The 16,869-nt window shown below is 37.1% G+C and overlaps 1 protein-coding gene across 15 annotated transcripts in view; it reads right to left on the reverse strand.

Annotated features, from left to right (window-relative positions):
• Positions 1–16,869, reverse strand: part of MPDZ (multiple PDZ domain crumbs cell polarity complex component) — an 88,836-nt gene that overhangs the window by 56,016 nt on the left and 15,951 nt on the right. For all 15 annotated transcript variants that reach the window (XM_057406247.1, XM_057406254.1, XM_057406252.1 and 12 more), the window contains exons 8-16: positions 13,897–14,011; positions 12,059–12,147; positions 10,168–10,363; positions 8,785–8,874; positions 6,960–7,039; positions 6,109–6,255; positions 4,714–4,881; positions 3,589–3,774; positions 665–874 (exon numbers count right to left, since the gene is read on the reverse strand). In XM_057406247.1, coding sequence (XP_057262230.1) covers positions 665–874; positions 3,589–3,774; positions 4,714–4,881; positions 6,109–6,255; positions 6,960–7,039; positions 8,785–8,874; positions 10,168–10,363; positions 12,059–12,147; positions 13,897–14,011 — 1,281 coding nt within the window. The remainder of the gene's footprint in view (positions 1–664; positions 875–3,588; positions 3,775–4,713; positions 4,882–6,108; positions 6,256–6,959; positions 7,040–8,784; positions 8,875–10,167; positions 10,364–12,058; positions 12,148–13,896; positions 14,012–16,869) is intronic.

Below are 16,869 nucleotides of genomic sequence, written 5' to 3' on the forward strand. Positions count from 1 at the left end.
CAGGACACCTGACCCAAATTAGCCAAAGGGGTATTCTTAAGATGCCATTCTACTGATTTTAATTTAACACACCAGGAATACTAGTCCACTGGCATCCTTACTGATACACTATCCCAGTAACCCTAGGTCTCCTTCAGCCTCACTCTTCTAACTGTGACAGACTACCTTCTAAAATCAAGTCTGAAAGCATTTATAGCTATACTAAAATAATCAGCTTGAGCTATATGAACTGAAGACTACTCACCACTGTTCACACATAAAGCATGCATTCTAAATACAAAGGCTACAAAGGAATAGGCAAATTCCAGGCAAATCACATAAAAATGACTTTACATCACCATCTCACACATTCAGAGAATCCTGTAAAGTGTACAATATTATGCCTGGCAACTTTCAGCCCTGAAAGACTGTGCTGGTTGAAAGATGATTTACCATTTTCTCAGCTACAAGATGGGTCTGTTACGTCCTGCAATCACTGCACTAGTTGTACACTACACAGGCCACTCCTACATGCAAGGAGATATAGGAACATGTTAAAGACAGCTTCCAGATGTTTTGAGCCACGCAGCTGTACTCCAAAGCATACAGAGTGTTTGCAGATGTCAGGATCATCATGCACCAGGTTAAATGAAGAAAAGTACCCATTCAATTCCCAAATCCTTACAGGCAGTGGTTTGGCAACTCCTATTTTAACTGTTCCTGTTGGGGCTCCTTTCAGTGCTTGTACTGCTTCCTCCAAGCTCCCATTTTCCAAGTTGGTATCGTTGACAGATACAAGGCGATCTCCAGGAAGAAGTCTGCCATCTTGCTCAGCCACTCCCCCAGGAACTAATGAGCGAATCACAATTACGGTGTTCACTGGATCAACAGGATCCTAATTAAAGGAAGAAAAACATTTAATTTTATTTACACTTTCATATCTTGAAAATTTAATTTTTATGTTGAGCTTTTATTAATCCAGCAAAGAAATCAGAGCTCTGCTTCAGATGAAACCTCAGCAGGAACATACCCTGCTGTCCATACTGCCCACATATTTATACCCACCTATTTTTAACTTTTAAATATAAAAATTGTGACTTCTTTCTAGGTGATGTCCCGTAGTGTAACTCCAGCATAAAATACTGATAAATTGCAGAGTGCTATTTGCACTGTAACGAGTAATTACACACCAAAAATTCAAATACTTGCTACTGCAATGAACTTGTTGCAGACCTCATCCTCCCTCACACCCAGTGGCCTGGGAACACAGCTGGGCAGTGCAGACCAGGGCAAATTAACGCATGCACTCTGATGGAACATGGTGTTTATTTTCAGTAACTCTTATACTTCATGGCACCCGATCTTACTCAGCTGAGAAAGTACTTTCTAAGAGGCAAGTCCTTATGCATGCCTCATCAAACAGTTTACAGGACACAGGACCATACCAATATAGCACTAATCAACAGGACACAACAAAGAGGTGTTTGCTTTTAAAGAAGAAAAGTGCTTTGAAGTCCCCATCCTCCAATGCACTGATTTATATCAAAATGCTAGCATCAAATAGTAGTAACAGGAACATGAGATTCTGTAATAACAATTATCAGAGGTGCTCACATTTGCATCATGCCTATAGAATTACATTCACAAGGAACATTATTACATGTTAATACTCCCAACACATGGCAATTCACTTGTGTACATGCACATTTAAAAAACAGAAATGTAATAATGTACCAGCTTTACTGATAACAAAAGAAAACCAAACATCTACAAACTGTCATGCAGCTGTAGTAAGTTTCTGTGCCAAAATGTACATCTGAAAGTATGCACATCATCAAGGCAGTACTGTAAATCACAGGAACGGGAGACTGTTGAAAGCTAGTGTGAGAGAGAATCACAGAAAGAGGGAGGGACACCGAGAAGATGCTTAACACTTCATGGCAGTTAATGCACAAAGAAGAATGCCATGGAGCAATTAAACTAGCATTGATGGAGATAGGGCTTAAGCTTGAACACTGACATCTTCCTCACTATTTTAACAACTATTTACATTGTCACTTTAGATGACACTGCATGACACATTTTTGAAAAAAAAAAAAAAGATCACCTCTGTAGTTTATGCAATAGTCTTCCCTGGGGTAAGAAATTATGTAGACTTTCCTACAGGCCTGCCATTGTATAAAACACGAGAAACATATTAGTATGAACATAACTGTCCTTAACTTTAATCACTGTTCATTGAAAATTAATCGAAAACTTGATTGAAACAGAAAAATAGAAAGATGAATCTCACTGTAATCTTATTTTTCACAGTCTCAGATGAAAGCAGAAACTTCACTGAAATGCTTTAACCACATCAAAGGAAAGACCATAGGACAAATCACAAATATTGTAACACCAAAAAAAGGTAAGTTTCAGAAATCTGACTAGAGCTGTAGGATATGGTCAAACTCCCCTTTGCAAAATATATTCAACAGTTTAAGGTATTTCCCACAACCCTTCAGTATTACCATCCATAAACAAAATTCAGTAGACAAAGACCATTTGTGTCAATGCTTCAGAATAGGCTGAAGCAAACATACAACACTTTGTGCTGATGTGGACTCCAAATACTTAGGCTCAGCTATGGTGTCTCACTCCAGAGCATGTTGAGTAACACATTAAAAAGTAATCACTGTTTCATAAAACAGATAATTGACTTTGCCTGAATCCTTCAGATTATTAAACTACTCTGCTCTTTTATCAGTGTGCAAATATAAAATACTGTTGAGGCATAGATTAATTCTAAACCATGCTCTGCAGGCGTAATTTTTACCCTGAAGTGACCTCCAGATGCAAATGCATACATCCTTAGGAACTAGATCCAGCAGATACCTGGAAGGGGACCAGATCCCGCAGCACCACCAAACAGCAAACGCCTATGCTGCCACAAGAGGAATTACTTAAGTCAGAATAAAAATTATCCACTGTGACAAATAGGAACAGGGGGATCCTAACAAGGATCCTGGGATCCTGACCAAATTTAGGCTGGGGACAGGCACTGAGGTTCATTGAGATACATGAAAAATCACAGCTTGAGATACTTAGGAATTCTGAAGTCAAACACAAAATGAAAGGGGGCATTTAGGCATGTCCTGCACAGACAGCAGCTAAGCAAGGGATTTCAGAATCGCAATTCTGGATTTTTGTAAATCCTGTTTTAAGCACCTAAGTCCTTTATTGGATCTTGCCCTAAGTACTTCACCGCAGCTGCAAAATACATGACTAAATGCCTGAATATCCTGACTACATCATTCATTGCCTCTGGGGCAGTAGAAGATTAGCTTTCTGAAGACCCTAGTATATTAACAGATTATCTATTTTTCTGGACCAGAATTACCATTATCATTAGAATCTGCAGTCTTGACACAGTAAGAAATATATGTAATATAGCTAGTTGGATGCCAATAGAGCCAGATAGTACAGTGATACCAATAGTGATAACCATTTAGCTTTACTGTATTGCTCCGTTTCCATTAATGTTTACCCTTAAAATAAGTACTTCAATCATACTGCAAGATCCAATACGAAGTATTCTGGACTGCAACAAGAAAGGAGTGCAAAAGTTACCTGGTAGTCCAATATGCTAAATCCAAGTCCTGCACTCCCTTTCTCCAGCTCAATGTGCTGTACTTCTGCTTCCCACATTGCCAAAGATGAGCTTTGCACCTCTTCCTTTCTCTGACCCTCGTCAGCTATTTCCAAAGCTGTTCCCTCTGTGTCAGAGGAGCCAATGAATCCAAGGTCTATGTGAGCCTGAGAAAAAGTGAATGTTCACCAATAAAACACAAATCTTTGTGAATCTGCAAAGACAATACTCTGTTCTCCCAATAAACAAGATAAAAACTAAGTGATGCATCTCTAAACACAGAGAAAGTACTCAGTAGAATTAACAAACAAATTTGATAAACACAAAATTCATATGTCCTTGTAACAAAACAGCTATGCTACAGATATATGAAAGTGCTTACTGGAAAAAATATTTACAAAATGGAATTTCTGTCAAACTAAAAACTACAGAAAACTTCATTAGTATATGTATTCAAATATAAGAAATATCTACTATTATACAGTATGTCTAAAAATATGCCTTGCTTTTAATCTAACAGTTTTCACAAGAGTCAGAACTTTTAAAAAAAAGAAAACACACACACACACATATGCTCTTCACTTGCTTTCACAGAAAAGCATAGCAACTATAAACTGAATTTGGTGCCTTGTCCAGAACGCAGAATTAACTGTGTCTGTTTTCATACAAATGTTATTGCTTTGTATACTATACTGCAGGCCATACTGACATGCTTAATACATCATGCTGCCTAGAAATCTGGACCTATGAGTGGCAGACATGTTTCTGCCAGTGAATGCACATACAGTTCTGACCAACACAAACCCCAAAATTTCAAAACCAGACTGAATATATTCATATTCTAAAGAACACACAGTTCAGTTTGCCATACCCCCATGGCCCACCTACACAACAGAAGCTAAGTACTTAGACAGACATAGATAGACCTGCATCTAGTATTTCTGCCCATGGCCTACCATGAATGACTGGTGGCCTAAAGTACAGTTGATGAACATAATTTGCCTCATTTGATTTATCTGGTTGTAAGTCTAATCTTGCAGAAGAACCTGATGAGATTTTTCTCAAGGAAATAGTCATCCACCCAGTGATATTTTAAGACAAAATACCTTTTCTGTGAGCTGAACCTCAGATAGACTTAGATTCTCCAGTACTTCTGGGAGAGTGATGGGGGAAGCTACCGGACGACAGCACACCATTGTCACCTTAACAGGCAATTCTTTCAAGATATTGACTACATCCTTGTGGTTTTCTCCAAGCAAAGATATCTCATTCACCTCAATAAATAAAGAACACATAGTGTATAGAAGTACACAGTGTTTGGAAGCACATTGAACAAAAATAGGTAAAAAAAATTATCCAACTCACTAATCACCTCATTTAAAAGAAAAAAAATAAAACACAACAAAAAACCATGCTAACAGACATTGTCAACCCTTAATTTCCACTCAATTTGGTGCTCAGAATTAGCACCAAGGTAAATTTTGAACTGAATGGATAGCCTCATAAACTGCATGACGCCACCCTACAAACACCCATACTTTGTCACTTCATTGTTCTTGCATTCATGTGAAACAAATTCTGATTTTGATTCTAATAAAATTATTTTGTAAAGCAAACAAGTGTTTAGTCCTGTCCTGGTTTCGCCTGGAACAGAGTTAATGTTCTTCCTAGTAGCTGGTTCAGTGCTGTGTTTTGGCTTTAGTCTGAGAACAATGCCAAAACCACACCGATGTTTTAGTTCTTGCTCAGTAGCACTTACCCTGATCAAGGATTTTTCAGTCTCTCATGCTCTGCCAGTGAGGAGGGGCACAAGAAACTGGGAAGAAGCAGAGACAGGACACCTGACCCAAACTAGCCAAAGGGGTATTCCATACCACAGCACATCATGCCTAGTATATAAACTGGGGGAGTTACCGGGAAGGGCAAATCATGCTCGGGTAGGGCTGGGTATCAGTCACCAGGTGGTTGGCAATTGTATTGTGCATTGCTGCTGTTTGTTGTTTTGCGTTTTTTTTTAGTTCTCTCTTTTTGTGATTTTCCTTTTCATTATTAAAATCATATTGTATTTTATTTTAATTCTTAAATTGTTCTTACCTCTACCCACAGGTTTTATGTATTTCCAATTCTTCTCCCCACTCCACTGAGGGGATGGGGAGTGAGCAAGCAGCTGTGTGGTACTCAGTTGCCAGCTGGGGTTAAACCATGACAAGTCCCTACACTGTATAGGGATATTCCAATTAAATCTTAATGCTTTTGCTAGGTAAAATTTTTTGGTAACCTTGAACTATCTTAAAATCAGCTATCAGCTGAGAAATGCATGTAAGTGTATGCATTCACATAGATATACGTAAACACATACGAAATGACTGCTAAAGGACTTCTCTTCACAGCTAGTAGGCAGTTAGGTACGCTACATTCCCAAAGTTGTAACTTGTGAGAAGCAAGTGATGCTCAAAAACCTTACTGAATGCAGACTGAGATATAGTAGTACTTTTTCTTACTTCCAGCAGCTCATCTCCACTGAACAGTTTGCCGCTTCGTCCAACTGGCCCCTCTGGTAAGATAGATCTGATGAAATGATGTCCCACTGTAGCTTCAAGGCTTATCCCTAACCCACTGCTTTCACTATATTTGTTAACTACAGCCACCTAAAAAAGATTAAGAAATTGTTACTTCTGACATATTTACAACCATACCTATTACTTTCTGTTTCAATTTACATAAAATGAGGTGAATATTCCAGAAATGAGAAACCAGAAATATTGTCATGTGTAATGGAGACAGTCAGGTAAAAATTGAAATTCTGATCACTTCAACATAAACAAGGGGCAACTGCGTATGACAACAATAAATCTAAAAACATACGCATTTGCAGAGACTACAGTTCTGGTATATAATTTTGAAGTAAAGTCCTAAACTCAGACACTGCTTTTCAACTGTATCTATAGTAAATGTCTTATGCATTATTTAAATCACTACATCAAGCATTTTATTCAATATGCAGAATGGGTAGGACATTTCAACTTTGGTTAATAAAGGGAGCTTCAAAATTCACCTTAAATATTACTTTTTTCTCTAGTACACACTTATCAACTTGAAGCTAGGAAGTCTGTGAAGCAATACTCATAGAAAGAGTAATTTAAGAAGCCTGTAATTATTTTCTTAATATCAATAAAGAAAAAAATCTTGACTGTATTAAAAATTAATAATCAAAATAAAATCAACAGATTAAGGAGAAGATGTATGATTTTTATAAATAAAGGAACAAATACAATACAAGCATATTTCTATGTTAGCAACATAAGTGGGCAGATCAAAGGGTATTTAATAATAGTAATCAAAGTTTACCTACCACTATTTCATAATTCGAACCCATAATCCTCTGCCACTTTGCCTTTGTAGCTGCTTCTTCTGTAGTAGTTAGCTGGAAATCTAAAAGTTATGTCTAAGATTACTGTGACAAAAATTAAAATATTCTGTATATATCCATAAAACTGATAAAGTATATGGACCACGCAAGACTACACAACCATTCCCATGATGCCAGAGCTGTCCTAAATATGACTAAAAACTTGGCATGTTTTGTCTTACCAGGCTTAGCTTTTTCACAGGGAAAGCTTGCAAAATAGCATTAGATCCAAAAACTAACTATTTTGAAGGACATGAAGTTCAGTCAAAAGGGTTGGTATGCATGGCTGGGAAGAAAGGACATGTATTTGAACTAGCCTCAGTGTTTAGTGAATTGAATTTAATTCAACTTTACAAGATAATGGGTACAAAATACATGAAGAAGCTACATGCATGCCCCAAGCATCTGTTAAACCAGGCTGTATGCAGGCTGATCAGACTGATTCAGGGAAATGGCTGAAATACTTACATATGGGACACTGCATACTGATCCTTTCGGAAGCCTCTGCATTTTGCAGAGAGTATCCAAGGAAAGCTTTTAAAAAATCTGGGGTTTTTTTTCATTTTCAAAACAATGAGCACAACTGTAAAAGATTTTTTTGAAACTGTAGGCCCTAGAGGGCAGGGAGAGAATGCAAGTCCTAGATTTATTTTTTTTATTTTTTGTTAGATTCACATACTTGCACATAAACTATGAGAATAATTCTAATTGCTAAAGACCAGCAATAAAATTGGAAGGCAACACGGGGAGAAAAGTAATGATGCTTTGAAAAATACAGGGACAGACTACACAACAAACTGCAGCAACTCTTAACTTGATTGAAAGTTTATCTGCAAGCTGAAAAAAACAGAGAAATATTTTCCTCCTGCTCCTTTTCCCCTCATTCACAGTGTTTAGATTCTAGGACAGGAAACAATAAGAAGCAGTATCTAGATACAACATCCAGCAAATACAGCACTACAGGATACTATATATGACAGGCTGAGGGAGTTGGGCTTGTTCAGCCTGGAGAAGAGAAGGCTCAGGCGAGACCTTAGAGCAATCTTCCAGTACCTGAAGGGGCTGACAGAAAATCTAGAGAGGGACTTTTTACAAGGGTATGTAGTAACAGGACAAGGGGAATGGCTTTAAACAGAAAGAGAATACATCTAGATCAGACTTTAGAAATAAATTCTTCACTATGAGACAGGTGAGGCACCGACACAGGTTGCCCAGAGAAGACGTGGGTGTCCCATCCCTAGCAGCTCAGGTTCAGGATGGACTGGGCTTTGAGCAACCTGGTCACCTGGAAGATGACCTGGCCCATGGCAGGAGAGTTGGAAGTATATGATTTTTAAGGTGCCTTACAACTCCAACCATTCTATGATTCTAAATACATACAAACTCAGGATTTTGTGAAGAGTTATCAGAAGAGGCATGAGTCCTGGAACTGCAGATGGGCAGTTGGAAAGATACGGTATATTGGGGAATGAGGAGGGAAAAAGGTTAACTCACAGCTAGACTAAAAAGAGTAAAAGTTCAAAACTAGACTATAAAGGGACCTGAGCATGCAGCAAAAGCAGACTACTTCTTGTGATATTTCTGGCACATACAGTAGTCAATAATCTTACAGCACTCATGTACATGCGCACATGCATGATTACTTTCACTTTCTAGCTGTACCTCAGCTACGCAGCACAAAGAAGATGGAAAGGCACACAAACACCTGATATTTGTGTAAACACACCCACATGCATCTTCACAGAAAAAATCTTAAAACATTGAGAACCTGTTTCCTGTTGTTTCACATCCTCTCCAGTATTTACCACACTGGCACTGCATGGGAGGGACGGGGATCCCTGTTCTGTTTCACTGCTATCTGGAAAAAAAGTAAAAAGCCTTTTCAGTTACTTTATGTGTTGTAATATTGATCAAGCTCACAGGCATGCCTCAGGGCACTGACCCTCCCACTGTATTTCAGAGCATCCATGTTTGGCAAATGGAATTTGGCATGAGGGGCCAAGAAAAAAAATGCCACATTTTAAAGACATTTTGTTTTCTGTTAATGCTTTGCCTTCTCCAGTGGATTTTTCAATGAATCTAGAAAAAAAAAGTGCAACTATCAGTAGCTGCATCTCTATGATTGTAAGTACAAGAAAACATAAAATATAACACTCTTTAGCACTCCAGTACTTTTTTCTTTTTCTGTTCCTCTTCTTTCCTTTATGTAAGCTGACACCGAAAAATGAAAATCCTACAGACTTGGACATCTGTATAGCTGACAAGACAGCCTCTCCTATCACAGTGTGTTGTTAGGTACATTGCTGGCTGTCAGCTGTCTTGATTGCCTTTAGGCTGGAGAAGCAGCACTTTCTGAGCATTCCCTCTGCCATTTTTGCTAAAGCTGGGATTGAGAGGATGCCATACATATAACACACTACTGGGTCTTTTAAAATCTTGTGCAAAATGGGGATTATGCCTCATTCCACAAATTGCCATGTATTTCTGCTATATATATATAACACACGTAGGTGAAAAACAACTGTGCATCCAGCCTCTGTGCAGATATTCTGTTCAAACACTGACTTTAAAGATCTGACATATACACTTCAAGATGTGCACAGTTTAAAATTTGGCTTCGCTAATCTCAGCAGCAGCAAACTTAATTTTGGTCATTTGCTTCTAAACTTTGCACATATAAAATAGTTAATGTCCTATCAGATTATTAATGACCTCTAGATGTAAACCACTCCTGTCATAACCTTGAGCTTGTGACACTGAAACAACAGTGAAAGGAACTCAGACTTGCTTTTGCTCATTGTGGAAGGTATCTCTTTGCTTGCTCTTGAATTCAGCTCTCACCCTTGAGCACAAATAAACCACCCACTGCCTCCAAACCATTTGAAGATTTGCAGGATCAAAGTCTTGAAGCAATTCCACCAGAAATGCAATGCAGTGCAGAGATTTCAATGCTCACTTTGAAAATGTAGCAAATAATACCACTGTGTCTAAAAGATTAATGAAACCATAGTAGACCAAATTCTCCCCTCAAGTACAACAGCTGTCATCAGTAATAGCAACCCCAAATGGATCTGGCCCATTTTATTTCCAGTTTGCAATTGAGAAGAAAAGTGTTTCAAGACAACTTTAAAGCAAAGCCAGTTTTAATTACCTTTGGCTGTGCTACTATCCATTGTTTGGAACAGTAAGTCCTTTTCAACAGCAGCACTGAAGTCCTCCTGGGGCTGAATATGATTTTCCTGCTTAAGCCCTCTTCTGATCAAAGTGAGCCGAACTGTTTGTCCTGTGTGCCGCAAAACGTCAACTGCTTGCTGGTTAGTAAAACCCTGCAGATTTGTTCCATCCACCTGCAGGATTAAGCAGCTTTTCAGCCTGCAACACGACCCAGAAAAAAAAGCCCACAACAAACCAACATCCAGGGGAAAATAATATGGTGACCTCTCAGCATCTGTTAGCCTGTGCACAAAGCAAGTGGAGGGACAAGAACAAAAACCTGGAAGACTTAAAACATTGGATACAGTAAGCACTTTCACTGGACTACCCCACAGCCAGGTAACAACTAGTACCACAGCAAAGTGGGGAGAAGTCCTCTGGGCGCTCACCACAGTGGGGGCCAGGCACTGGTAAATCGGAGAGGATGTAGCACATGCTGTGCACGGCACATTGTGCAGCTTGCCTGCTTGACCGCTTTAGCCATCCCCAACTCCAAGGAAAAAATACTGGGTGAATAAACCCACACAGCCATGGCTGGGAGAGGTGGGGAGGGGAGAGTGAGGGAAGACACATCCATCTACTGTGGCACAAAAAAAACAGAGAGCACAGCCATTCCAAGGCCAAGTAATCTCAGACACAGTGAAGCCTGAATACTGTGAAATCCACTTTCCTAATGAAACACTGCCCCAGCCAACCAGATGTAATCTCTGTAATCTCTGGTCCATCATTTTAATTCTTCAAAGACAGAATTTTAGCCTTTTCTGTTTGAAGCTACCACATTATCTCTATTTTTTTTTTTTTTTTTCCCCTGAAACTCAAGACTTTGGCATTGCTTGATTTCATCCCATTATCCCTAATAGACACTTTTTTCTCCTTCTCCGTGCAAAGTTCATGTTATCCTATTCTTTGTCTCACCCCCACCCCCACTACCTTTATTTCTGAAAAAATTATAATACATTTCTTGACTGCTGTAGTTGTTTCAGCATATCTATAAAACACACATATTCCGTTATTTTAATTCCTCCTGTATGAAATATTACTTCCTTTGGACCCTAACCATTTTGCTACCCTTCTCTGAACTTCTTCCAACTCTGGTGCTCTTCTAAATATTACATAATTAAAAATGAGGTTATTTAATTTTTCCACCACACTTAAGCAAACCATATTTAAAAAGTATTCATTATTCTGCTGTCTGAGGTCACTCAGATGTTTTTTTCTCCTTCTGCATCTGCAGTAGGAAGAAGAAATCAAAATCCGGAACATGCAATTTTAGCCATTTGTACTCCGCATTTAAATCCTTATAAAAGCCATATATACTTTCACATATAAAAATGCAGGCACATTTGTATACCTGGAGAGAGACTGTAAGTTGTTCTTAGTGCTGCCTTTGCATAAATCCAAGGACAGATCTATGACAGCCATGAAAATGTGGTTCCTGCATTCATGAATGGATTTTCAACATACAACTAACACTTTACGCACAAAATATTTTCTTCTTTCTCTGAAAATATTTCTCTAAAACTTTAATGCCATACTTTAAAAACTAATTTTGAAAACAATTGCTTAGTTTGAACTTTTGAAACTTTGCCTTTTGAAACTAAGCAGCCTTAAAGCTCTTACTGATAAGATACACACATACAATATAGACTTTTTTTTAAGAAACATGGGTTTCACATAGGTGGTACAATGTGATCAAATAGTCAACAAAAGGACTCACCATTTCAACAGCAATCCTAAACAGCAATCCTAAATAAGTACTATATAAGCTTCCCTTCACAACTTAAAGGAGTTTTGCAGAGAAGTGATCTCATTTCTTTGTGTTTACTTACAACTATAATTTGATCTCCCACATGGATTCTGCCATCATGTTCAACAGCACTGCCTTTTGTAATGCTTTTCACAAAGATACCAGAAGGTTCTAGGATGAAAAAACAAGAGAAAATTAATCAATTTGTTAAGCAACAATTTAAGTAATGCAACAATCTCCAACTAAATCCACAAGCCAAAGGGAGAAAAAGAAAGAAAACACAATCTCCAGTTAAGATAAGGAAAAAATTAGCAAGAAAGTATCTACTTTAAGTAAAATATATATGTTAATATTTTCCAAAAGGATTAGCCTAAATAATGTCAGCTTGAATTGGACCACATTTTGTTCAAAATCTTACAAGGCCAAATTCCCAATTCTTTATGCAAAAGAAGAATTATTCTAACTTATTTTAATCTAAATGTTGAAACCAACATCAACATAAAACATATCTCTAACTCAGTCAGATTTAAAACTGCAGGACAGAAAATTTAGTTTGAGTATATTAACCAGGTAAATTCTGTATTTTTTTATGTACTTAGTAACTGCTTAAGAAAATGCAAGATTGAATAACCAAATGCAGAAAATAATATTTAACTGCTTCAATATGATAAAAGTTAGCACGAAAGAGAGTCAAATATGTTTTCCTCTAACAACTATATTCAGCTTCGGAAGAATAAAATTACAAACATATTTAAGTCACAAAACTGACAATTTTTTTCTGTTTTTTTCTTAAGCCTTTATTTTCCCAGGTTTTATTAAGTCATAAAGTTAATTGACATGAAAGAATGAGAGGCAAGAATGTTTTCTAATACAATTACATGCAGCACAATAATTTAAAATCAAAGACTGGTGATACTTTATCACTAAATCAATTAAAATATGCTATCAGATCTACCACATGTTTAACATGCCTTTTTAAAGATTCAACTGGATGCTGCTGAAGAGCTGACTTACACAAACTGTGACCATAGAATCAGAGAATCATAGAACAGTTAGGGTTGGAAAGGACCTTAAGATCATTTAGTTCCATCCTGTCCTATGGACAGATTGTTAAAATTTGATCCTGCATCTCAAAGCCAATAAACTATACCTATAAACTGCCTATAATATGGGATATATCTATCCACATTTTTGTAACAATACATGAGCATAAGTCAAACCAACATCTCTTGAGAAATTTTACAAGCCATTTGTCAACTGTGCCTTCCTAGCAGTACTGCATTTGCCAAATCCCGCGTAATGGGGGCCTAACAGAGTTCTGGACCATTTTTATGGAAAACGTAGTGGAAATTACCAAGTAAAAATACACAACGGTACACAAACACTGTTGCATTTATTTATTTAAATAAACTTATTTATTGGCTGCAGCAACCCAGGGGTCAACAAGCATTTACTATACCCAGAAGTCCCTAAGAAATTCTTGGTCTGCCAGCAGTACTATACACATTGTTTAAAAAATAATAACAATGCGCTCTAAAACTACTTGCAATACTAATGCATTATCCTGTAAGAGCTTTTTAAAAATAAAAATGTAATTTTAAAGGCCCAGCTAATTTGAATGCAAACGGCTCTATTTTAGAATTGTTTTGCAAAACATATAAAAACACGGTTTAGCCAAGAATTAATATAAAAACTGATTTAAAAATGCTGAGGTGAGATATTATAATAAAATTGATTGCTTCTAAACTGAATGTCCTTCTCACAAAAGGAAAATAATTCCTCATTCTTTAGAAACCTTAAAAGTTTAGAGGGCAAAGGTTTTTTTAAAGGTGCTATATCAAAACTAAAATTATGTCTTTGATGCGCATATACCACAGTATGTAGCAGATTGTATAGTAAACTGCAGGAATTGATCATTACCTGATGATTTGTCTCCAATGTAACCAGCAATAGTTATTCCTAATCCCTGGTTGTTTTTAGTGAGTTCAACGTTAAATTTCTCCCCATCTTCACAGCTAACAACAGAGGCATCTGCCTAATAAGAAAAGAGTGATTAGAAAAGAAGCTTTTTTCTTCTTTAAAGATCACCACATTCTTTGATGCCATTCACATGTAAATTAGACACAAATGTAAAAAAGAAAGCACCAGCTTTGATTCTGCTCTTATTTGGTGTTCAGCAGAGAAACTAAACATAGGTAACATGCAGGTCATGCCCTCCCCACCTTGCTACCCTGGAATATTACCTTCTAACCTACAAAATCATTATTTGATGATTAAGAAGACTGGTGAAATTTGTACAAATTTAACAACAAATCTTTTCTACAGCAAGTTACATGAACCATGCTTAAACACTAGAATATGTAGCTTGCAGTCCTTCTGGGACCTCCTCAAAACAAGCTTTAGACTGCTGTGTTATTAAAAACAAGGAAAAAAAAGATCAATATTGTGTTTTGTAGACTATTTGTCAAAATTCCAGTTCAATAACTACAGCTATCTTTTCCTACACATGCCAAGTTTAAAACATAATAAAAGTTATTACTAGTGAGGCAATTATGTTTGATTTTGAAAGATTTAAATATTCTCTTTTAGAAAGTAGCAATTATACCTCCAGCTAGTTAAATAATTACAATCTCCGCTACTATCTACTAAAATACTCTGAATTTCAATAACAAAGAATTTTGGGGGTAATGAATTCATTTACTTACTGTTAATGAAAGCACAATACATACTAAAGTCCTATTTCTACAATATTGCTTCTGTAGTAGAATAAAATTTCTAAAACTTAATTTCAGCTTTAAAAAAAGGTTTTTTAGGAAATTTTCATCTCTTAGTTATCTGAGACTGTTAACTACCCACTTCCATAGCTGATACGTGTGATTATGCGATTACATATAAAAGGCTTGAATTTCACTATATGTATGTAAATATGGACATCAATATTCCAGCACACATTTAAAATGGCAGTTCATAAACACAGTACAAGTCTACCTAGATCCCGCTCTATTCCTATTTTGTTCTGGCTCTTCTGCATGACAAAATAGCAGCTAGTATTTTTTAAAATGCCAATACAGCAGTGAGCCAGATACTAACTAAATTTAATTTGACTAGATGAGTATACATGTGCCAAAAAAAAAAAAAAAAAAAAGAAGACTTCAGGAGAGCTATGATGATATTTGCCAAAACAGTAGTATTGCTTATTCACTTCTTTATCTGAAGAACTCCACCCAAAACAGCAATCAAACAGAAGACAAATAAACTCCTACTGCTTTAACAGCCTCTCTGCTCGATAATAGAGGATTATATTGGCCACAGGTAATACCGCTAAAAATCTGCTCCAATTTCTATAACCTCATTAATTTTTACATGATAAGAGATCTATGGAAGAAATGATGACAAGCACCCTTTTGAAAGCCATTCTGCTCTCAGTAATAGCTTTAAGAGCATTATGAAGTCTTCACCCATCCTGCATTTGCCAGGAAGAAATTAACAAACCAAGTTATTTCTAACATTGTCTTCACTCCAGACCCGCCTTAATGAGGCTTGCAGCACCCTCTTGAGCCCTTCAAGAACAAGACTTTGTGCAGGCAGAAACTAAGAATAGCCTGCCTCCAGCCAGGAGAGATGTACCAGGTGCAAAGTATTTAAAATGATGGAAATGGAAAGTAAGGTGGCAAAAAGGTCAAATTTTGCTACTTGGTAGCTTTGAACTATTTCTTTGGCAGAAGAAATCTTACAAATCTTACACCTGCAGATACAGCCTTCAACACTGCATCATATAACCTCAGAAAGGCAAATAATGAAGAAATTTACACAGATGAAAGTACCAAATTCAGCTTCTTTTTTGAGATTACTGCTTTTCAGATTAATAATATTTAGGCTCAATATTGATCCCTTTATCTAAAATACAGCCATCTTCTCCTGCCTCTGAGTGCTGAGAGACACAGAAGTCTGTCTATCCTCTTAAATGCTCAGAGGACTCCATGTTAGGATAAATTTTCTTTGCCTTTTAGCCGTAGAAGAAGGATTGAGTATTTATTTGTTTCCCACAGATACCACTACAATTGACAGAAGAAAAATAATAGTAATCATGCGAAAAATGTTAAAGCCTTTTTTTCTTTCAAAGTGACCTACCTGAAATGTAAATTGTAACTGGGAAGAATATGTCTAGATAAAACATCATAAAAAAATAAAAAATTCTTTATAAGGCACAAATTCTACCTAGTTGTAAGCTCAAAAACAACCGCCTTTTTCTTCTCTTATTCATTTTGCATATTCACATTTACATGTATCTGGTCATAACTATATCTGACAAAACACATATAGCTCTAGTTCCTGGGTGCCACGAAACCAGGCTCTGCTGCTAACATGGTAATGACCTATTTACAAAATAGGTTTTGAGCTGACATGAGAATATTTACAGCATTTTTTCAAGAGGCTGACAGTTGTAGAAGAGTAACAGCACAGAGAATACAATCAGCAGCAGGGGAATAAGAGTAGCAGGTGGCTGGCTTTTTCTTTGGTAGATGTCAAGCAAATGAGCAATGGCAGGTGATGTAGGAAAGAAACAACACCTGTGTGCTGGTTGGCACAGGGAGGAACAGTCTGACGGATAGCTGCAATGATAGGGAATTACGAAATGTTCCTGAAGAGAAAAAAGACAGGCAGGCAGAGAAAGGCTAAAAAGCAACGTTGTGCTGTCTGAAGAAAGGACTGTACAGCTACAGTTGTTCCCAGTGTAGTACTGCACAATCACAAGCAAGCCAGAACCAGACATTATTCAGATAATACTTATGGAAGTCCTAAGCCTTGATCCCAAAAGGCTTCAAGCATATAGTTCCTTGCATTGTGGACTCATGACATTTAAACGCTTTCAGACTGTCAGCTGAGAATACT

This window comes from Pezoporus wallicus, unplaced genomic scaffold, assembly GCF_028554395.1.
Source record: "Pezoporus wallicus isolate ANWC-B61680 ecotype Strahan unplaced genomic scaffold, APGP_CSIRO_Pwel_v1 contig_2132, whole genome shotgun sequence".
NCBI lineage: Eukaryota > Metazoa > Chordata > Aves > Psittaciformes > Psittacidae > Pezoporus > Pezoporus wallicus.